This window comes from Monomorium pharaonis, chromosome 5 (assembly GCF_013373865.1).
Source record: "Monomorium pharaonis isolate MP-MQ-018 chromosome 5, ASM1337386v2, whole genome shotgun sequence".
Taxonomy (NCBI): domain Eukaryota; kingdom Metazoa; phylum Arthropoda; class Insecta; order Hymenoptera; family Formicidae; genus Monomorium; species Monomorium pharaonis.
Window position 1 is genome coordinate 18,060,900 of NC_050471.1, and position 25,224 is coordinate 18,086,123.

The 25,224-nt window shown below is 33.9% G+C and overlaps 2 protein-coding genes across 5 annotated transcripts in view; one reads left to right on the forward strand and one right to left on the reverse strand.

Annotated features, from left to right (window-relative positions):
- Positions 1–427, reverse strand: part of LOC105833744 (ubiquitin carboxyl-terminal hydrolase 22) — a 41,415-nt gene extending 40,988 nt beyond the window's left edge. For all 3 annotated transcript variants that reach the window (XR_003626295.2, XR_003626294.2, XM_012675710.3), the window contains exon 1: positions 273–427. Coding sequence is in view for 1 of the 3 variants with exons in the window: in XM_012675710.3 (XP_012531164.1) it covers positions 273–392 (120 nt within the window). In the remaining 2 variants the exon portion in view is untranslated. The remainder of the gene's footprint in view (positions 1–272) is intronic.
- A 1,556-nt stretch (positions 428–1,983) lies between these two features.
- Positions 1,984–25,224, forward strand: part of LOC105833746 (hexosaminidase D) — a 74,705-nt gene continuing 51,464 nt past the window's right edge. The window contains exons 1-3 of one of the 2 annotated variants that reach the window (XM_012675711.2): positions 1,984–2,033; positions 2,120–2,174; positions 16,035–16,250. In XM_012675711.2, the coding sequence (XP_012531165.1) occupies positions 1,984–2,033; positions 2,120–2,174; positions 16,035–16,250 (321 nt within the window). The other variant, XM_028192553.2, reaches the window with a different exon arrangement.

Genomic DNA, 25,224 nt, shown 5'->3' on the forward strand with positions numbered 1-25,224 from the left:
ATTAGTTCTCACGAAAAAAAACAATACCTAATTGACCCATATGTTGTTCTCAATATCTACATATTTCATGCACTAAACGTCGGAAGATGAAGTTAAGTTGTAACGTGAGGCAAAAGGAGATGGGAGAGAGGGCGTAAGAGAGATTGAAATAGATATAAGAGACAACGAAAATGAGTAAGCGAGATGGGAGAAGCAAGATGGGAGATTTTCCTAGAAAAGTACTTGACAAAGGATTCCGATTATAAAATAGCACATGAGAAAAACAGGCATACCTTCCTGACACGTGCTTCAGTCGATGTACTGGTCACGAAATAAGAGTGTATCACTTTGTATGGTTGGATGCCTTTGGCTGCTTTGAAATTATTCAAATGTATGCAGCCATGGTCGCTCATCTCAAGCTAGCAAAAGCGATGCTGCCGATCCAATTGCGACGTCCTCCTCCACAACTCGCGACGTTGACTGTCGTCGGCGGCCCTTGTCGAAATTTCCCAGTGGTACGAGTGCGATGTGTATGATAATAACAATTTCCCAAGAACGACGACGGCGATGGTGATGGCAACAACGTGGGGGGCGTAACTCGCTGCTGGCAGAAGCGCGCGTGTCGTTGACATGGAAAAAAGTTGGGATTTGGGAAAGAAATAAGAGCGTAATCAAAAAGGATTTTCTTCTGGTTGTATGCAAGAATGTGATCGGTCGATCAGGATGAATCGCTGTTAACCATGGCGGAGAGGGCGAGAAATACAGCTAGCAATGACGAGAACGAAAGGAGGAATAGTGCGACGCGACACGGAGTAACGCGACCATCAATGTATAGGGTAATATCCTGTAACGACTTTCTGCTTTTCTTTGTACGCTTACTGAGTTTCCAACTTCGCTTTAGTCCGATCACGGACACCAGCCGGTTACTGTCGACGCCTCGTGTCGCCGGCGAAGGGAGGCGTCATTGCAACGAGCGCAGAACGCAAAGACGACATCTGCCAGATAATGCGATCAGGAGTATGTTCTGAAATATGTTGAGGCCGGTATTCATAAGGCCGGATCTACAATAGGTGTAGTAAGCCTTATGCTAAGACTCCATGTATGCGGTGAGCTCCGGCAAACGCATGCGGTGACCAATCAGAATTCAAGCGCTTGCTGTGACTTGCCGGAACCCGACCTGCGCCTGGTTGCTGATTGGTCACCGCATGCGTTTGTCGGAACTCACCGCAGACATGGAGTTTTAGCATTAGGCTGAATCTACAGTAGGTGTAGTAAGCCTTATGCTATAAGAAATTGACCAATTATAATCGAATATAATTGATTAATTTCTTATGGCTTAAGGCTTACTACACCCCATTGTAGATCCGGCCGAAGGGCCATCACACACGAAATGCATAGAGCCACCGCACAGACTTTTGTATAACGCATAACATAAATGCATAAGAAATTTGATTGGTTAAATTTCTTACGCGCTTTGCTTATGGGCCAATCAATTTGCTTATGTACATACGTTATGCGTTATGCAAAAGTGTGTGCGGGAGCCCATAACCTGCATATGCATAGCATAAGAGCTCTAGGCCAATAAGCATCTTATGTATATCAATATGGCGACTTTATGCTGGGAACTGATTGGTTTAACGGTCTTATGCTATATTTATGCAACTTGTGTCATTTTTGGTCTGTTCTTTCTAGCTGCACTGTTGCACTGGTGCAATAAGTTAAAGTAAGACAAGTATATTTTTTCTCATTTTAATTTATTGCACCAGTGCAACAGTGCAGCTAGAAAAAACAGACCATTTGTATGTAATGGCCCTAATATGCCTGGTATATCCACACAAACTTGCATAAGCGCATAAGCATATACAAAGAAAATTGATTGGTCTACAAGCACGTACATAAGAAGTAGACCAATCGAATTTCTTATGCATAAGCTTATGCTCTTATGCAAGTTGTGTGGATATATCATTACATATATGGGTTCGACCGACCAATGTCGTCCGACCGATGAGTGGAATGCAAGAAAAGATGGACGCCTTGACGTTGGGCTCACATAGGTAAGGTAACCGACCGACGAATAAATTTTCATATATCTTTCAATGTACGAAGTGTCACGATTTAGCAATCACCCTTTCTTTTTCAGACTGGTCCACCTCGACTTAAAGGGTGCACCACCGCGGATCTGTTACTTCGAAAAGGTATATATCGCTCATAAATGCTTAATAGGCTGCGTACATGTTAAAGTATTCGCACATACAGACCGGTATTCATAGTCAATCTCACATTTAAAATCATCTTAAGTACTGTCTTAAGATGTCATCAACCAATCACAGAGCCATATTAGCATCTTAAGACATACACCTCCTTTTTTCGCTCAAGAATTGCCGGGTAACCTGACTTTTCTCATTTATTATGAATTCCATGCTTTGAATACTTGGTCTGTTCTTTCTAGTTTCACGTCTCTTACACAATTTATCTTTTTTCTTTTTCTCTCTGATGGGAAAAGAAAAAGACAGAATTAATCTTACAAGAAAATTAGCTAAAAAGAATAGGCTCACTGTAATCGCATGTCCCAGGTATTTGTTTATGTTTGACCAGAGAAAAACGCGCGCGCACATGCACACAAGATGCATGTGAAACAAATGCTTTATTTGCGCCAATTCTATATAATCTTTACAGGAACCATACAAAAAAGCAGGATTGGGAATGTTAAAAAGAACTTTTTAAAAGTAAGCTTTTTAAAAAAAAGTAACTCATTTCTCGTTAATAAAAGAATATAATGATTCGTTACTTTTTCATTACTTTATTGTCTTTATTAAAATCAATATTTACTGCTAGTACTGAAAATTTATACGTTACATTGAGTTTACCTCTAAAATGCCCGTAGGAAAAAATTATGCAAAAATTACTGCACAAAAAATTGCAATTTTTGTGTATGAATTTCTGCAGTTTTTACCAATTTTTGTACAAAGTTTTTGCCTTTAGAATTTTTCAGCAGAGTATTTTGCAGAATTTTATGTAATGTTTTCTGAAGTTTTTTACCTTCAAAAAAATTACAAATAAAATTCTGCAAAATATTCTGCAGAAAAATTCTGAAAGCAAAAACTTTGTACAAAAATCTGTAAAAGCTGCAGAAATTTATGCACAAAAGTATACAATTTTTTGTGCAATAATTTTTACATATTTTTTTCCTATGGATGCAACCACAAAAGAATAATAGAAGGATTTTTTTGTATATTTATTATTATACATATATACATATGTATATATTGTACACACACACACACACACACACACACACACACACACACACACACACACACACACACACACACACACACACACACACATATATATATATATATTAATATTCCCAGTAAGCACAAAAACATTGCTGCAACGATATTGTAACGTTACCTACTAACATAGTAACGTTTGCAGTATGTAGTTTTTAATGTTGTATATGTCATTATGAATAAACTTTGACTTCGATTTGAAACTTTCAGTAATGTTAAAATAAAATGTTAAAATAACATTGTAAAATGTTAAAATAACATTGTAAAATGTTAAAATAACAAATGTTGTAATAATGTTGAAATAACATAATTATAATGTAAGAAAAAAATTAAATTTACGTTGTTTCTCAACAAGTACGGTTATCCCACCATAGTCGCATTGGCGTTGCTTAAGGGGTTACACCAACCTAGACGGTCAAAAAACAGGCCTAACTTTGATATTTTATTCCTCCTAAACGGGTAGTGGGAATTAAATGAAATTTTGGGTGATTATTGACTTATGTTTCGACAATATAAAAAAAATTTTTTTATTAAACAATGGCGACGGAAAGCAGAAATATGGCCGCCGACACACATTAAGGTTTGGAAAAACGCATTTTGCGGTGACCACTGTCCCGTCTAAACGATCCATCTGAAACAAAAAAACAAAATGGTGTTTTTAAATTAACAGTAGTGGTTTGTCGGTGACGATCGCCGATTGTCGATTTTATCGTTTGTTACAAAATGGCGATGAGTTGAAGTTAAAATTTAAAAAAAAACGGAAAATTTTTGTCCTTTTCATTTTTTTATTTTTTAATGAAGACCGATTAAAAAAAAAATAGATCGTCACCGACAAAAGAATGTTTCTGAGAGTATTGTGTAAAAATTTGAAAACGATCCATCCATTAGTTTTTGAGATCTGGTGGTCACCGACTTTGAAAACCATGTTTTGAGAAAAACGCGTTTAAAGTTTCAAGTTTAGTTCTACTATTGTTAATAGCCGAATTTTGCACTTTACCTCTAGTCGACAATTCTGGGGCCATATGAGATTCCTTCCACATCAATAACAGCAGTGCTTTGTGAAGACTTTTGTTGACAGCGAGCAATCTTTTCTTCGCGCGTCGCCTTCTGCGCTCGTACTTCAGCCACATTGATGCACGCTCGGTCTTGATTTTCGCAATATGCAGCACAATTCTTTTATTATCATTAATAAATATGCGGCAGCATCTTCATTAAATGTGTATGCAGCAATATTGGCTGCAATTTGCACAACGTGTGCACCGCTGTGCTGTACTTTTGGCGCTATGCGCCAAATCAGATTGTTTAAACTTTCGTTAACGTTTTGCGTAAATCCACCGACGCATTTCTCCAGTAAATTATCACTAGAAAGTTGTTTTCAAATATTGGACGAATGGCTTTAATCACATCATCGTCCAGTGGTGATTTATGTTGATATTGCTCCAATTCGAGCACTTGAACGCTCGATCCCGTTTTACTCAACTCTCTGTAATTCCGGCATTTTTTCAGATATCAACATAAAACTTTCAGGATATATTCTCAAAACTTGAAGCTTCAAGAAAATGTAATAAAAAAAAAATCGAATTTTTTTTCCGCTAGGTTGGTGTAACCCCTTAATATCTGCGGTCACCCATCCAACTCTGAACCACCGTCGACGTTGCTTGACTTGAAGATCCTACGCAACCTAACACTTTGTGATGATCCATGAACACCTAATGAATACATATTTGTTATAGATTAGTTTAATAGATGTCAGAAAGATAAAACATGCAATTAAATAATATTTTTATAAATAAATATAAATTTAGTTTTTTTAGTGATTTTTATATATGTGAAATAACACATGAAATAACTAATAAAAATATCTGTTTTTGCTCTGTTCTTTATAAAACTAAAATTATGTTACTATAAAATATTAATATAGTAACTTAAGTGATTATTTTCTTTTAATTTCCACAAAAAATATTTATATCAAACAATAAATAAATTAATGTAATTTTAGTACATTAAATACAATTATTTATAAATAATTTTAGTATTATATAAGTAAGTAAATATTTTAACTAATAAAATTTCAAATTTTAAAAATTTTTAAACTTTTAATTTTTTGTACTAGTTTTTATAAAATTTGTTTTATAAACACACGAAAAATATTTTAATTTATGTTTGTAAAATTATTAAATGTTTAGATTTTATGTATTAAATATTTAATATTTTAAGAATATTTATAAAATTATGTTATAATGTTTAATAACATTTAAAACGTATGTAATTCATGTTTTTAAAATATTAGGACACTATATTATTCAGTGATATTAAAAAAATATTTTTCAAACGTTATATAATGTTTAATAAAATTTAAAGAACATATTAATAAGTGCAGTTTTAAAATGTTTTAATAATATTAGGACAGCAATATCGTAATTAAGTAATATTTAAAAAGTATTTATCAAACGTTATGTCATAACGTTTAAAAACATTTAAATAACATCTAATAAATGTTTTTACAATATTTTAATATTAAAACAGCAATATTATTAAGTAACATTCTACAAATATTTATAAAACATTAAGTTATAATGTTAAGAAATTTTTCTAAAATTAACGTTTCAAAAATGTTGATCAATGTTTCTTGCTTACTGGATTAATATCCATGCAGCACATGTAGATACTAAGAATGTTCAAAGAATATTGCAGCAGTACATTGCATAAATTCTAAGAATATTTGAGATACGTACTACTATTTATTGAGAACATACTGAGTAGATTCCTGTTTCCGCCTTTTTTTACTTTGTAGAATATACTGAGAATATTTTGCAGTAAATACCAAGAATACTAGTCAACGTAGAATCAATGATAAAATATGCATGGTATGTACATACTTATTATTATTATGTTAGCTGGTTATCGGGTGACGACGACGATGACAATGATAATATTCGCGTGGAAATTTCGCCTTGTATATGGCTAGGTTAGGTTAGGTTAGGTTAGGTTATGGACAGTTTTTCTAGACTGTGTCTAGCATCCATTTAGAAAAAATAACAAGTATCAAGCTGTATATGTAACCTTCTGAATTTTAGCCCCTGAACATATAATCTATTCAGGAAGTAGCTAGTGTTTCTCACTACTTCCTGGCCACTGTATAAGACTAAGGATCAAGAGTTAAAATTTTATTTTTATATTTTCTCAATTCTCGGAAGCCCTCTTTGAGTTGCGGAGGCCCAAGGAACTCTCTTCGAGTGACAAAAATAATACTACACTTTGCTGCTAGATAAGTCTTTTGAGCTCATTACAGACCCAACGGGAGATAATTTGTCACTGTGGGTGGTCTTCTTTTATAGGCCTTTTGGTACAAATTTTCTCATTTTTCACGAAAAGGAGAAGCGTTGCGCCCTCGCCTAGCAGCGATTTTGCGAACTACTCGCAGCTGCTGCGAAATAATTATATATATTATAAAAGATAAAAATATTCTTACAAAGGAACGGACAGAACTAACTGATTTTAATGAGCTTTGGATATGTTGTAGAACATAAAAAAATATTAGACCCATATTTTTTTTAGCGGCGTATCTCGACGTTTAGGGGTTGAAACCACTCCTAAAAAATAACGCGTTTTTTCATTTTTGGCGAATATCTTTGAAAATATAAGGTTTATGAAAAAATGATTTATACAAAAGTTTTATGGTATTTTATACTCTTTACAATAGTATATTTAGATTTTCCAAAAATTTCAAACTTTTTAATTTACCTTACCCCTACCCCTTTTTTTTCAAAATTTTGAAAATTTTGAAAATTTTGTAAGGATAAAAATTAAAAAGCATTAAAATCCATCCAAATATAATAATATATGGGTTCCATTATTCTCATTTATTGGCAAAACGAGATGATAATCTCGTGCTATAGACGCCGCGCTAGAAGTTGCGTTATTTTTTTAGTCGCGTCACATTCAATAACTGCTTCCTGCGTATATTTTTATATTAGAACATAAAAACCTTAATTACACAATACTCAACGTATTACAGGATATAAAGTATATATGCATATATATAACAAAAGTAGCATATATATACGTATGTGCGTACGTACATTTTTATTGTTACAAATGCGAATATAGATTAATATAAAGCAAAATATTTTTTTAATATTTAAAACTGCAAATACAATATAACAAAATATATAATATTAAGACAAAAGTGTACAATATAATCTGCAATAACTATTTGCATAATTATATTATTTAAACTATATGCACATAGCACACTCTGATAATAAAGATAATATAATTATATAATTTAATTTAATGAGTGAAAATACATTTATACGGATATATATATATATATATATATACATTTTGCAGACGACACGGACGAATAAATTTAATATCAGTTTGATAGACGGGCCGATTATTCTTGCGCAGGTGCATCATATGAGGCTTCAGTAAAATATTCATTAGTAATAGGAAGGCGATCTTTGGGTCCCTATACAATTTTTTTGCAAATTTATAAAAACATTAACACTTTTTATATGGAAGCGTCCTAGATGCGCACAGTAATAAACGGACACAGCAGGCTGAGTGAAACGAACACAGACTAAATGCGCACAGACCAAATGCGCACAGACCAAACGGACACAGTAACCAACAGACTTACCACATGGGTTGCGACTTTTCGGTTACCTTTACCGACGGGGTGGGTGCGGGAGGGAGGGCAAAGCCCCCCCTTGTATCACTCTGTGTGCGTGCGTGCGTGCGTGCGTGCGGGCGGGCGGGCGTGCGTGCGTGCGTGTGTCTGTGTATGCAAAGCAGTTTCTGCACCACATGGGTTTGGGACTGTGCGCATTTGGTCCGTTTTACTCAGTCTGCTGTGTCCGTTTATTACTGTGCGCATCTGGGACTCACTCTTTTATATATGTAACGCGTACGCATATATTTGCGTAACGTTTGCATGTATATTTGTGTATATATATTTAACATAAATTAAGGAATTAAAAATAATTTGCATTTAATAATAAAAATCAACTTAAAAACAAAAAAAAGGTAAATTTTTGGAATAAAACATTTAAATTGAAATAAAATACTTTATTTGGCGGAACTCATACAGAATACCGACATTGGTCACAAGGTGGGAGCGTCCCAGATGCGCACAGTAATAAACGGACACAGCAGGCTGAGTGAAACGGACACAGTAACAAACGGACACAGACCAAACGGACACAGTAATAAACAAACACAGTAACAAACGGACACAGACCAAATGCGCACAGAGCGAAACGGACACAGTGCGAAACAGACAGACCAAATGCGCACAGAGCGAAACGGACACAGACCAAATGCGCACGGACCAAATGCGCACACCGCACGTGCGCACGGACCAAATGCAATCCATGTACATTGCAAGCAGAGTAAAGTCCACATAGGTTAGCGACTTGGACGGGGTGGGTGCGGGAGGGGGGCCGAAGGCCCTCCTTGCACCCCCCCCCCCCGTGTGTGTGTGTGTGTGTGTGCGTGCAAAGCACTCACTGCATCACATGGGTTTGCGACTTTCCGTGTATGCATTTGGTCTGTGCGCATGTGCAGTGTGCGCATTTGGTCTGTGTCCGTTTCGCACTGTGTCCGTTTCGCTCTGTGCGCATTTGGTCTGTGTCCGTTTCGCACTGTGTCCGTTTCGCTCTGTGCGCATTTGGTCTGTGTCCGTTTGTTACTGTGTCCGTTTCGCACTGTGTCCGTTTGTTACTGTGTCCGTTTCGCACTGTGTCCGTTTATTAATGTGTCCGTTTGGTCTGTGTCCGTTTGTTACTGTGTCCGTTTCACTCAGCTTGCTGTGTCCGTTTATTACTGTGCGCATCTGGGACTCACTCCACAAGGTTAAGGGAAAACCGCCAAAAAATTTTATCAGTATTCATCAAATACGATATTTATCAATTATTCTATTTAATACGAAAAAATGCATGTTTAATATATGTATAAGAGGTGTTAACGTTTTTATAAATTTACAAAAAAATTGTATGGGGACTAAAGATCTTTTTCCTATTGAAAAGATCTTTCTTTTAATGAAAATGTACGTATGCACTAACATATATACATATATATACATATATATATATATGTATATATATATATATATATACAGGGTGTCCCAACGCATGTGGACCACCACTCGTGAAAAGGTAGAAGGGATCGAGATAAACATACAGGTCTAATATTTTCTTGGGTTAGGTCTACAAATAATCGAGATATCAATTTTTTTAATTGTGCGAATGAGAGCGCGCCGCGGCGCGCCGTAGGAAGAGCCGAGCCGCTCGAGCCGTAGCGCGGCCCACTGTGTGAAGCATTGGCTGCCGGCGGCGGGGAGAAGGAGGAGAAGCGGCGCCGCTGCCTGTGCTTCGCCTCCCACCACACCGCGCCTAGACTTGCGTCGTTACGCACATTCGCAATTACTTGACAAAATTATTTAGCAAAGATAGGGACAAATTAAAACCGTAATAAACTTCTGTGATTGAGAAAGCCGAAAGAGAGAAAGCGATGGAAACTTATGGAATCTTAAAATAATCTAATTTCTATCGTAATTGTGAATATAGTAAATTAATGATAGTTTTCGGTACATTGACGGTATATTCTTTCTTTTTCTTAAATATCTTATTTACAGTATCATACAACTCGAACTTTGTTTCTTATCGAATTGTATCGTACTGTTAAATCCTTGATGAAAACATTGATAAAAATTCGTAAAATCATTATCGTAAATTCACGATTGATTCTCAAATTGATAGTTTTTTTTTCGTCTATTATAATATTTGCTACATCGAGTTCTCTCATCGGTATCTTTTTTCTCTTACACGATGTATTCATAAATATTTCTTCATATTTAATCAAAATGATGCAACAATGGAACAAATTTTTCTAACAGAAAATGCGAGAACGATAGAAAATATTATTTCTTTAAATTTGTTCCTTTTGATTTAGAGATGGATTATAAAATAGAAATCAATTAGATTCTCGTGTTCCTATTTTAAATAAATCACTAAAAATCTATCGTAATTAATAATGCAATTAAAGATAAAAGAAACTCTAAGTTTTCTATCGTCATGAAAGAAAACTTAGAGTTGTATTGACAATACGTGATGTTGAACGTTAATCTCTAAGCATAATTATCGTAGAAGACGCATCGCCCCTAATCTATTGTTGCACGCGTCGCCCGGCCGCGCGAGTCAGCTGGTTGCTATAGGGAAGAACGTTGTCGTATTGTTGTTTATGTCGGTTCTCGAGCTGTCAAGCTCGTGTATCGGAGTGTTTTGAATAAATTCCGTTTTTTTAAGAAAACGTGCTATCCTATTTCGTGCGCATGGGAGTGCGCAATTGTGTACAGAGTTTGTAGAGCTGACGAATGCGAGAGCGCGATGCAAGAAGCGCAACACTATTGTGAAATCGTCACATCAACAGGGTGGCATTTTTCTATATGTTATTACAAAGAATGTAACATATTATGGATAAGTATTTCACGCATTTTAGTAAACACCTTTCTCTCTCTCTCTCTCTCCCTCTCACTTTCCCTCTCAAGTACTACGTACACAAATACAATAAATATTATCACTTTTAACAACATTTCCAGTTTGTACTCTTCTACTTCCATTTTGTGTAATTTAAATAAAATTTCAACAATAATTATTTCTTTATATTTTTATTATTAAACACACTCGAAGATCAAAATTAGCGAAAATTATCATTAGACTGCGATAAATAATCAGCACGGTACTTTCTCTCTGAATGTCATATCGTGTTTAATGTTAAAAGTGTTAAAGAAATAGTAATTTCGTTTAAAAAATTTTTTATGACACATAATAAAACTCAAATAGTATTGATTGGAACAGTTGTTAAAAATGATGTTTATTGTGTTTCTTTCCTCAACGTTCTTCCCTATTGCAACCAGCTGACTCGCGCGGCCGGGCGACGCGTGCAACAATAGATTAGGGGCGATGCGTCTTCTACGATAATTATGCTTAGAGATTAACGTTCAACATCACGTATTGTCAATACAACTCTAAGTTTTCTTTCATGACGATAGAAAACTTAGAGTTTCTTCTATCTTTAATTGCATTATTAATTACGATAGATTTTTAGTGATTTATTTAAAATAGAAACACGAGAATCTAATTGATTTCTATTTTATAATCCATCTCTAAATCAAAAGGAACAAATTTAAAGAAATAATATTATTTTCTATCGTTCTCGCATTTTCTGTTAGAAAAGTTTGTTCCATTGTTGCATCATTTTGATTAAATATGAAGAAATATTTATGAATATATCGTGTAAGAGAAAAAAGATAACGATGAGAGAACTCGATGTAGCAAATATTATAATAGACAAAAAAAAAACTATCAATTTGAGAATCAATCGTGAATTTACGATAATGATTTTACGAATTTTTATCAATGTTTTCATCAAGGATTTAACAGTACGATACAATTCGATAAGAAACAAAGTTCGAGTTGTATGATACTGTAAATAAGATATTTAAGAAAAGAGAAAAGAAAGAATATATCGTCAATGTACCAAAAACTATCATTAATTTACTATATTCACAATTACGATAGAAATTAGATTATTTTAAGATTCCATAAGTTTCCATCGCTTTCTCTCTTTCGACTTTCTCAATCACAGAAGTTTATTACGGTTTTAATTTGTCCCTATCTTTGCTAAATAATTTTGTCAAGTAATTGCGAATGTGCGTAACGACGCGAGTCTAGGCGCGGTGCGGTGGGAGGCGAGAGCGGCCATTGATGCGAAGCACAGGCAGCGGCGCCGCTTCTCCCCGCCGCCGGCAGCCAATGCTTCACACAGTGGGCCGCGCTACGGCTCGAGCGGCTCGGTTCTTCCTACGGCGCGCCGCGGCGTGCTCTCATTCGCACAATTAAAAAAATTGATATCTCGATTATTTGTAGACGTAATCCAAGAAAATATTGGACCTGTATGTTCATCTCGATCCCTTCTACCTTTTTACGAGTGGTGGTCCACATGCGTTGGGACACCCTGTATATGTATTATATTTGCCACTTTTTTATAATATTAAGAAACAGTCAAATATAAAAGCAAACTTTTTTTATGTTTCTAAAGGAATTCTGAAATATTGCATTTGCAATTTCATAAAAACATGAAGCAGATACATTGTTGAAATATTTAGGATGAAAAGTTATAATTAAAATGCTAATGAAATATTTCTCTATTATTTCCGATCGTTACAATATTTCACCAATGTTACATGCCGTGTGGAATGCTACTTTTGTTATGTATATGCACTTATGCTTTATACCGTGTAATACGTTGAGTATTATGTAATTAAGATTAATCCGTTTTTGTAATCTAATATAAAAATATACGCAAGAGAGGCAGTTATTAAATGTAACGCGACTAAAGAAATAACGCAACTTTTAACGCGGCGTTTATGGCACGAGATTATCATCGTTTTGCTAATAATTGAGAATAATGGAACCTATATATTATTATATTTGGATGGATTTGGCTTTTAATGCTCTTTAATTTTTGTTTTTACAAAATTTTCAAAATTTAAAAAAAAGAGGTGGGGTTGGGGTAAATTAAAAAGTTTAAAATTTTTGGAAAATCTAAATATACTATTGTAAAGAGTATAAAATACCATAAAACTTTTGTATAAATCATTTTTTCATAAATCTTATATTTTCAAAGATATTCGCCAAAAAACAAAAAAACGCGTTATTTTCGAGGGGTGGTTTCAATCCCTAAACGTCGAGATACGCCGCTAAAAAAATATGGGTCTAATATTTTTTCATGTTCTACAACATATCTAAAGCTCATTAAAATCAGTGAGGGACAGTTCTGTCCGTTCCCTTATCAGTTGAATTTCACTTGTGAGAATGCAAAAGGAACGTGCATTTAACTGAGTTATGACGTCACAAGTGAGAATTATCTGAGTTTTGATGTAAATGGAAAGCACTAATACGTCATGTTGGTTGCTGTGCGGAATTGTTTTCCATTAGTAGGAAAAACTGGAAAAACCCATATTACGTTAATTTTATTTAATAGCGCTTTTGACTGGGCTGGGTTAATCGCTCGGGAGCGATTAATGACGTCATAAGACCAATCACAGCAATTCTTTTGAAGAAAGGAATAACTATGATTGGCCAGTTCTAGAGGAAAAGAAATCGAAACGGGTTAACTCAGCACGGGTCGAAAACGCCATAAGCTATGAGTTGTAGCCGCCATTGTGATTTTGCCATTTGGTATGTAACACATTTATATTCGGGATCTATATCACGATCCCAGCCACTTTTCAACGTTGAACGACATTTATTTTGAAAATGTCGACTAATACATCTAGAAGAATATTAGAGCCCATGCTCCGAATCTCGAGAAAAATTGCCTGTTGAAATCACAACTTGAAATTTTAATAAAGTAGAGATGTCAAGGAAAATTTTAAGCCATGTTAGATAAAAAAGAAGTGTCCGACCTGGAACGAAAATGGAGTGGCACACTTGACATGTAATACTCGAGATATATATATATATATATACACAGGGTGTTAATAAATTCCCTTATAATATTCATACCATCATGTAGCCTACAAAAATCGAAGACGAAAAACTCTCTAAATTTCTTGATTCTATGCGTACAGCTCTTATAATTATTGTCGGAAAATTGTGAAATACGGCCAATGTACGCACGGCTGTAACGGAACACAAGCGCGGTGGAAAACAAGACGATCGTCGTTGCGTGTGAGAGGAGATATTCGCGCCGCATCGCTCGTCGCTGTAAGTTGCGAGGCGAGGAGAGCGCAAACAAAATTCATTGCTATTCGCAACGCTGTTTGTAACGGTCGGCGATGGGGACTAAGAATGCTTGACAAAAAAAATTTTTGATCAGTAAATTGTTTGAAAAATGGCGCTATGATAGATCCGTGACGAAAGTGCTTTTCCTATGTACGCCAAAATTTTCGGGAAATGTAAAGTCCGCAATTTTTATCTAAAACAAAAATACAAAAGGATTTTTAATTTTTATGTAATTTTATCGTTGATGAACCAAAAAAATAAATGTCAAATTATAAATTTTTCAGCTCTTTAAACAAAAAAGTGACGATTTTGGGTAAAAAGTTTGTTTTTATGAAATAACAATTGTTTAAATTAATATTTTTACAAATGTTTTAGATTTATTTAGAATAATTGATAATACTTTAAACATTTTAGTAAAATTTGATTTATTATTTAGTTTTTTTGCTATCTTTCCCCCAAATTTGGAAAAGATATAAAAATGATATTTTAAGAAAAACGGATTTAAAGTTTGCGGTACAAAAAAAATATCATTTATTGGTAACTTACCGCTATTTTACACTAACCAACTACACTAGGGCTATACATTAAACCTTCAGCTTCCTTGAAAATTTGATTATTTTTCATTTGCTGAAGTCTTTGAGCTATTCGAGCCTCTTTAGTTGTACAGTTTTGGCGCCGTACCTGCCTCATAATTCACTGCGTATCACAATTTCGCAAATATTTTGCACTATTGGCCAATGTTGATTTCCAATAACTGTATCATCAAGAAAACAGCAACATATCCTTTGTTGAAGATGCCTACAGTTAAGTAGGCGGCGCGCGGCAATTTGTACAATTTTAAATATTTCGGAGTGATGCGCCACACCGTTGAGTTAAAAGCTTCGTTAGAATTTTGTGTGTACGCGCCTAAACATTTAATCAAAAGTTCTTTATTTGAAAGATTTTTGTATATTGGGTGTTTTTTGACATCGAAGGACGAAACGCATGGCTCGCTCCGGCCGGCACTTGTATACCTGCGCGACGCTGACTCACTCTCTATTCTATAACTTTTGAAATACTTCGAATTAGACTCTAAAATTTTACGAGTATATTCTTGAATAGTTATACTATCGATTAAGGCAAAAAAATTTTTTTCGAAAATTTTGGTATAAAACCAGGTTCTTTTCTTAAAAAGCAGCCTTGAAATCGTTCAACTTTTATTTTCCTTGCGATAAAACACAACTTTATTTTTGTGTGTACTTTGTGTAAAAAAAAGGAAATTTTATAAAGCTAATTCAAAGATACTATGTAATAAAAAAATGTCGGTAATTGGCTTCAGGATGTTTAAACTGGTAGACAAAATCACAAACTAAAGAACGAAAAATATATTACACGTATACATACGTGTGCATGTATACGTCTGCTCGTATTTGCGTGCATGCATGCGTGCGTTATATATACAGAATTATATTTTATATATATTTTTATACATACATTTATTGCATGCTTTTCTCATAACTACTAACAATAAGATTAATAATATCTTATGTTATTTTAATAGTAATAATATACTTTTAAGAAGTAAATGTACATCATAACGATTTCCAATTAGTCTCGTCCTTCAAACACCACGCATTACAAAAAATAATTATAAAATTGGGAATACAAACAATAGGCATGAAAACTGACACATTTTAGTTTGAAGGTTAAAACTAGAAATCTTGAACTGTCTTACTAACGTTTAATAAACAATAAAGACAATAATAAAAACATGTTAACGTTTTTATAAGTGTATTTTGAATGCGGCCTATCTTTATAATTAATTAGATATAAAACAAGGATAACATAACATAAAATAACAAAAAAAGTGCTAACATCTGAAATCTAAATACGGATCTTAATGTTGACTGGTAAACAGTTGTCATAAAATCTTTTGTTTTGACTTTTATCTGCGCTTATTTTTATTCTTCTGACAATAGACAATTTACAGCTCTTTCCGCTATTGCGAACATGGGGAGCTACTGGATTGTTATTGGAATGGGAAGATACGTTCCCTTACAATCGGGAACTCTCTCCAATAGGAAGCAATGGCCCGAGCAGCTTAGCAAATGGATACACTGTTCAAGAAGCTAGACATATCCTACAAATAGCAGGCGATTGTGGCTTGGCAGTTGTCCCATTGGTACAAACATTCGGTCATATGGAGGTATAACAAAAATTATTTCATTAATTTTTATATTGAATTATTTTGTACAAAGTTTGTATTTCTTTAATAATTTTATACAAAGCTTATACTGATCTGATAATTTTTTTAAGACAAAATATTTTATGATAATATGAAGTATTTACAAAAAATTTGAAAAATATTTTTATGATATTATAAGAGATTTAAGATTTTTAAAAAAACCTTAAATCTCTTTAGACTATTTAAATTTTTTTTGGAAATTGTAAAATGTAAAAACTTATATTTTCGAATTTACATATATAGAATCTAGAAAAGATGTAGATTTTTTTTCGATATTTCTGAAGTGTTCCAAAATTTTTTATAAAAATCTGAAATTTTCAGAAAAATAATAGTTATATAAAAATTTGTTAAAATTCTGAAATTTCTATAGAAACTTTTAAGTTATATAAATAATTCTAAAAAAAATATTCACAAAAAAATTTTTAAGTTACTATGTAATTTTACATTTTTTGTATGACGTACACGATATTTTTTGAGGAAAAAAAATTCAGAATATATTACACATATATTTACGTATTCTGAGTCAAAAAAATATTTTAAAAGCGGGCGTGCGTGCGTGCGTGCGTGCGTGTGACCAAAGCTGACATTTCATTTGAAGCGATTTTAATATGTATTTATTTTCATTTTTTATAAGTTTGTATTCGTAATTCTCTATATATTTTTTTAATTTTTCTTACAAGGGAACTTCGCGAACTCGAAAATTCAGATTTTAATGAAACTTGGCATAAATGTAGGGGGGGGGGGGGGTAAATACATGAATTTAGAAATTTTTAGTTGGTGCCCAAAAACGGTTTGAAGAGGTGAAACCACCCTTCAAAGTTGAGACGATTTTTGCGGTTTTCGATAAATCTCGTAAATTAAACAAAATATAAAAAAATGTTTCATACAAAAGTTTTACAGTATAAACACCTTTATTTAACTATGCTATTTATTTAAAAAAAAAATTTTTTTATAAATTTTTTTTTTCTGAAAAATGAATAACGTAGTTAAATGGAGGTATTTATGCTGTAAAACTTTTGTATGAAACATTTTTTAATATTTTGTTTAGTTTACGAGATATATCGAAAAACCGCAAAAATGTCTCAACTTTAAAGGGTGGTTTCACCCTTTCAAACCGTTTTTGGGCACCAACTAAAAATTTCTAAATTTATGTATTTAACCCCTCTACATTTATGCCAAGTTTTATTAAAATCAGAATTTACGGGTTCGCGAGGTTTCTTTGTTAGTCAGAGAACCCATGGGCGGGGGAAGAGCTTGGCCTCTCCCTTTGCACCCCCTTTCCGTAATTTTTCCTAACTCTAACCCACCAATTTTATGTCGCTATTTGGTTAATGTGAAAACATTGAAAATAAACAGCGTGGAAAGTCGCAAATTCATGTGGTATTGTATAAGCGAGAACGTCGTTTCCGAGCAAACACAAAGTTACATGTAACGTGCTTATTAGTTGTAATTTCCCACTCAATAACGTAATTGTAATATAACACGTGTTATATTTCTATTACATTGTTGAGTGGGAAATTACAACTAACAGGCACGTTACATGTAACTTGGTGTTTGGTGGGTTACTTTACGTTTCATAAATACGATACATGATATCAGTGTTTTACGTAAAGTAAACGACGTCTACGCTTATACAGTACCACATGGGTTTGCGACTTTCCACGCTGTTCGTTTCCAATGTTTTCACATTAACCAAATAGCGACATAAAATTGGTGGATTAGAGTTAGCAAAAATTACGGGGAGGTGGTGCAGGGGGAGGAGCGGAGTCCTTTTCCTGCCTACACGTTTTCTATACCACATAAGTTTTATGACTTTCTACACAAAACGAAATTAAAACATTTTTAAACTTTTTTACTTCTTTTTTATACTTTTCATCATTATATTCGAATTTGCAATCTGAATGTGCACATTCAAAATGACTGGCTTAAAATAGCAGATTGGAATCACATTTTTATTAACAATAACTGAGTATTATAAATTTTTTATATTTTAGATAGTTCGTTTTGAGTCAACCATTTTGAATTTTGAAATTTTGACTTCAGATTTGGATTCAGCGATCCAAAAAACCAGAATACAGAATATTAACAAAAGTTCGGAAAAAAAATTTTGTGTCATTCTGGACACTTTTAGTCATTTTCCGTGCCAACGAAGGGGTTAATATGTATTCTTTTAGTATCATTTGTTACACACGCTGTTAACATGTGTTTTTCTAAATATTATCTATTATTGCGAATATTACTACATTTTTCAGTGGTTGAATTCGTTAAAACAATCAGAAAGACATAGCAAGATCTAAGTATAATCTCTGGCTAAAGTGTTGTTTCTTTTTTTTTTTTTTGTAATAAATTCTTTAGAGTAATTTGCACTTTGGCAGAAAAGCAGAAACCAATCAGAATTTATAATAATAATTGACAGTTTCTGTCTTCTGGCTTTCTGTTGTTTCTGTTGCTTTACCGTTAATTTTGATTAGTTGCCACTTTTTGGTTTCTGCTTTTCTGCCAAAGTCTAAACCGCCTTTATAATATTTGCGGGATAAGAATTCTTATTAGGACATCAATATTATAAAAGGTGCTTGTTATCAGCATCATTATAAAATTAACCTTAGAATGGGAAATTTTTTTTTAACTTAAACATTACATTGGGTTATAAATATATCCCATTTCTTCCCAAGTTTCTGTATTGAACAGATGGACTAAAATCAATATTTTACTATATAAATCTTCGTTTTTTCATGACGAAAACAATGGTGTGATCCACAATAATATTAATTAACATTAAACACATTAAAAATTAGTTTAAACAAAATAAAGTTTTAAAAAATTGCAAAAATGGGTTATAAAAAATCTTATATTTTCATTATTTTTTTACGAATTTAAAAAAACTGAACAGTTTTGGAAAGGTAAAAGATGGATCTAAAACTAGGATAAAAAAGATTTTGGGTATTTTATAAAAAGTATAATTATTTTGACAAATAAGAATTGAAAAAAAACAATAGCTTACAAAAAGGAAAAATTAATAGACATAATTTTTTATTTTGTTATAAAATTGTTAAAAGATGTTAATTTCTAAAATAGAGAACACATAAAAATAACAAAATTATTAAAATATTTTTATGATCCTTATATTGAATATTATCAAAAATAATTTATACTCCAAGCGGCATTTGCACACTGTATAGTGTCCTGTAGTCTTCACACACAGGACCCTTGCAACTCGCGCAAACGGAGTGGATATAATTTGCCCACGTCCGAAATGGCCACGCGTAAATTTGACCACGTTTGAAATGGCCACGTTCGGAATGGCCACGAGAAATATTGCACGGAGTTCAATTTGCCCACGTTTGTAATGGCCATGTTCGGATTGGCCACGTTTGAAACGGCCACGTTTGGAATGATTTTTTTCTTGTTTTGCGTGGATAGTTGCAAACCATATGATGCAGAGAATGCTTTGCACACACACACACACACGGGGGGAGGGGTGCAAGGGCGACCTTCGGCCCCTCTTTTGCACCCACCCCGTCCAAGTCGCTAACTCATATGCATTGTACTGGAAATTATATAAAACATACGTGGCCATTTCGAACGTGGCCTTCCGAACGTGGCCGTTTCGAACATGACCATTCCGAACGTGGCCGTTTCGAACGTGGGCAAGTTGAACCACGTGCAATATTTTTCGTGGCCATTCTGAACATGGCCGTTTCGAACGTGGCCATTTTGAACGTGGTCAAATTTACGCGTGGCCATTTCGGACGCTCCCGCGCAAACGCAGTCGTAATATTTTGTTATCTGTAGCGAGTGTCCGTCTGTCTATCGCAATGCTCAGTCCATTTTTTATGTCAACGAAAAAAATGGTTTCATACCATATCCGAACAAAATATATACACAAACGTCAGACTGGGATATAAACGTACCCTATTTCCACTTTACGTTTGTACTGCTCGGAAGCTAATGACTTTCTGATGCTAGCTAATGTCCTGTATTTCTAAGATTTTAAATTGAATTATAAACGGTGTTCTGAGTCCATCTCTTTACCTGCTAAATTAGGAGATAAGCTAAAATTTGCGTTGGTATATAAAACACCCAGTGTGACGTTTTAGAGTTAATTTTCAATGTTAGAGATATTAAAGGAAAGGCACCGAATTTGAACAACACTTTGTTTTTAGATTTATTTTAGTAAATTTTCTTATTGAAAAAAGCAGTAAAGATATGAATTGAATTTTTATTTTCTTAATTATCTAAAAGAGAACTGACAGAAGTGTCTTTCACCGATTTTAATGAGCTTTAGATATTTTGTAGAATAAAAAAATATTAGACCCATATTTTTTTAGCAGCGTATCTCGACGTTTAGGAGTTGAAACCATCCCTCGAAAATAACGCATTTGTTTGTTTCAGGCGAATATCTTTGAAAATATAAGATTTATGAAAAAATGTTTTTTACAAAAGTTTTATAGCATTTTATACTTTTTACAATGGTATATTTATATTTTTCAAAAATTTGTATTTTTAATTTTTTTACCCTTCCCCACTTCTTTTTTGCAACATTTTGAAAATTTTATAAGAACAAAAATTATAAAGCCTTAAAAGCCGAATCCATTTATATGTAATAATATATGGGTTTCATCATTCCCAATTATTGACAAAACGAGATGATAATTTCATGCTATAGACGCCGAGTTAAAAATAGTGTTGCATTATTTTTTTAGTCGCATCACACTCAATAACTGCCTCTTCTGCGTATATTAGAACATAAGAACGGATTAATCTTAATTACATAGTACCTAACGTATTATACGATATAAAGCATAAATGCACATACGTTAATTATACGCGTATATTCCCGCGAGTGGCTCCTACATATCGTGATCTCTCTTCGTCTGGCCGTAATTGTCGGTTAGATAGAAGGAGAGAGAACAATACTTTGGATAGCGCGTGTTCGGATTATCAATGCTCCATAATTTAACAATACCACACTCTTTAATGTCTCAACGATTATTGCACATCACAATAGTCGTTGCTCATACGGAACTAATTAACACAATATTAATAAACACGACTTAGTACATTGCGTTCAATTCATTGCCGTTCGGTAATCACGACGTCACGCAGAATGCGCGTGACCGGAGTCGCCGGCGAGGGTTTGTTCTCGCGAAGATACGCTTCCGAGGTAGCGAAGTACTCTCCGTCCTCGGTCCTATGGGAACCTTTTAATCAGACTCGCATCCGCGGAGGTTCGGTAAAAGGGTTCCGAGATAACACGCGGTTACACGCCGGTTCGGCACAGGGTTTAAATCGAGTCGCGGACTGGGCGCACGGACAGCGGTGCGTGATGGTTCGAGTACTTGAGGCGACTGACTCTATCGATCCCTCTGATGGGATCATTGTACGATCCGCCGCACACCACGCTGACGATGCCGATCGTCACGCTTCGCCATCCCCTGGTAGACGAGACAAACAATCGCGCCTGCCGTCCTGTTTGAATCCAATCCGTAACAATATATATAACAAAAGTAGAATATATACATATGTGTATATATACTTTTGTTATATATGTGTACGGTATTGCAAGATTTAAAATACTGCCGTGATGCGTAATATTAGAATAGAGATGATATTACCTCTGCAGGCATAATAATATTTAAAAAATATTCGTGGTGGCGTTTGTACAAAGATTAATCAGTTCAATTAGTGTTAAAAATAGTACAAAGGGAAATAGTTCTGACTATCACATGCATATTAATATATATATTCTGCATGCTAAATTTATTCGCCTGTGTTGTGTGCAAAATATACATCCGTATAAATATAAACATAACGGAAAGCTGCCTTTCCTGCTCGTAGTTGGTAATGTGAACAGGTATATTGGACAGTATATTGTCACAAGTATTGTTCTTTTATGAACATGTAAGTATCTGCTTTTAAATTGTATTACTTTTTTAATCTTTTGTCTTTCTTTACTTTAATATTATTGAAATTATAAAAATATGTCAAATTATTACTATACATGCATATAATGCAACATAATATATGAAAAACAAACGAATAGAGCAAAAATTAAAATTCCAATTAAAGTCAAAGCCCCGATTACTGTGCCTCTAGTTTTATTTTTGCTTTAAAAAATTTTACGAACATTTGATAAAGAAAATAATTTTCACAAAGTTCAAACTGTATTTTACACATTAAAAAAGGAACTGTATAATGATATGAAAAATTAAATTTAAATTTTATGTTAGTCGAATTGGTGGTTTTTTTACTTTTTGTTTATTGAAATACTTAAGACATTACGTGTATAAAGAATTATAAATATCTATAAGTATAAAATAACCTTATTATATATATAACAAAAAATATGCATAATAAAGTAAAGCCTATATATTATATAACATAAATAATTATAACTATACGTTTCATATTTTTTTAAATATTTAATAAATCCAGTAATTAGTATAGAATTTTTGATTTGTTCTAATTAATGTACCCGTCGTGCCAGTCGACAGATGACAAATCTAACCTTTTATTTTAGATTATTTAGGGCACAGTAATTGGTATTTAGAGAAGAGTAATTGGTTTTAGCGGTAATTAGAGCACAGTATTTAAAACTTATGCATAATAATTAGGCATAGTAATTGAATTTGGTCACAGCGAAGTGTCTAGTAATACGCGCAAAAAAATATTTTTTTTTAATCATATTTTTTTTGTTTTCAATATTTAAACCTCAAACAACGTTTATTTAATCTACGAGGGTGGTCTGAAAAGTTTCCGATCTAACAAAGAAACAAGACATTTTTTCTTTAAATTTATTTTTATTTTTCAACGTAGTCTCCTTGTAATTATACACACCTCTCCCAGCGGTGCTCCCATCTCTTTAATCCGTCCAAATAGTACTCGGCGTCTTTCTCTGCAAAATAATTACGAAGGTGATGGCCTCTTCATTTGACGAAAATCTCTGTCCTTCGAGCGCAACTTTTAGCTTAGGGAACAAAAAAAGTCACTTGGAGCTAGATCTGGTGAATAAGGAGGGTGGTCAAACCGTAATTTGTGGATTTTCGCCATGGCAAACACTAAGATGGAAGACGGCGCATTGTCTTGGTAAAACAAAATTTTTTTTTCTGCAAATGTGCCTGTTTTTTTGCAATTTCTGCCTTTAGCTTGTCAAGTAATGATGCGTAGTATGCTCCTGTAATGGTTTTTCCTTTTTGAAGATAATCGATTAAGATAACTCCATGACTATCCCCAAAAAACAGTCGCCATCACTTTCCCAGCCGAAAAAATAGTTTTTGCTTTTTTTTGGAGCTGATTCCCCCTTTGCAATCCACTGTTTTGACTGTATATTTGTTTCTGGGGTATAATGGTGTATCCAAGTTTCATCTACAGTAATTAATCGGCGCCAAAACTCTGATTTATTGCGCCTAAACTGCGCCAACAGAGCGTTGGAAATGTTCATTTGAACACGTTTTTGGTCTAACGTGTGAGCAAACACGGCACCCAACGCGCGGACAGCTTTCTCATGCTTAAATCTTCATTCAATATGTGACAAACACGTTCTTTGGACATATTTATAGCCTTTGCTATCTCTCTCACTTTAATTCGGCGGTTGTCTAGCACTATTAGGTGAACTTGAGCGATGTTATCGTTAGTGGTTGCAGTTTTTGGACGTCCCGAACGTTTATCGTCTCCCAAGCTGGTACGGCCACGTTTGGGTATTAAATTCAGTTGCCCAAAATTTCAGGGTTTTAAATGATGGTGCAGAATCCCCGTACAATTCGTTTTTGATTTGCGTAGGCGTATTACCTTTCAAAAACAAGTATTTAATGACGGCTCCATACTCCATTTTCACAAAAACATTCACATAGACTTACTCAAATGATTGTCAAACAACAACTGCGCGTCCAAAATGGCTGAGATTTTGGAGGGTACCTTTTAAAAGATGCGCAAACAAATTACCTAGCTTTGGTTGACAAGTGCTGCCATCTTCATGTTGAAGTCGGAAACTTTTCAGACCACCCTCGTATAAAAGAACGAAATTTTATTTCGACATAAACATAAATATCAAACACGAGAAATGGTTTTATTTATTCAGTTTTGATGACTTAATTAATTTTGACTTATTATTGTTTTATTAAGAGAAAGCAGAGAATAAGAGATAACTATCATAAAAAGACAATTCTATTAATTATGAAGTGTATTCTTTTTTATATATGATAAAAGATTGAGATATATATTTAATTTTAATATTTCAGCATGCGAGAGGGGGAAAAATGGCGAACGGTGACGGACGGGCAGGAGGAGTGCTCTCGATATTTTGTCATATTAAATTGTGAAAATAGTGATGGAGGAGACGAAAATTGAGTGGAAAAGGTGAAGGAGGTGATGTAGATGTTCGGACATTGAGGGAGGCGAGGGGAGGAGGTTGGAGAGACAGAGAAGGTGTCAAAAGTTCGGAGTAAGTGATCGGCGAATGAGACAGCGGTTTTTTGGAGGTTGGAGGTGGTTATGATAACCTTTAATAGTATGGATTATCTAAATACTCCGATAACTTCGCAAAGACGAATAAATGTAAAAATTGAACGTATGCTATTGGAAATAAAAAATAATAAGCAATTTTAATTAAAAAAATTGATTTATTAGAGGCGGATGAAGAGAAAAATCTATTTTCCAGAAGAAGTTATTTGTGATTCAATTGAAGAAACAATATCAACTGATTATAAGAGGCAAGCTATGGAATACTGGAAAAGCGGTAAGACAAAACCAAGATCGCTTCAAGGCATTAAATAAAAAATTTAAAAAAGTTATATCGATACAATTACGACGATCGAAAAACCAAATCATTCAAGATCGTAGTAGGCTGGAAAAATTAAAAATTTCTGAATACACATTTTAATGAAGCACTTAAAAGAAAAATCATCATTTATGATATTGACATTGCTCGATGGGCTTC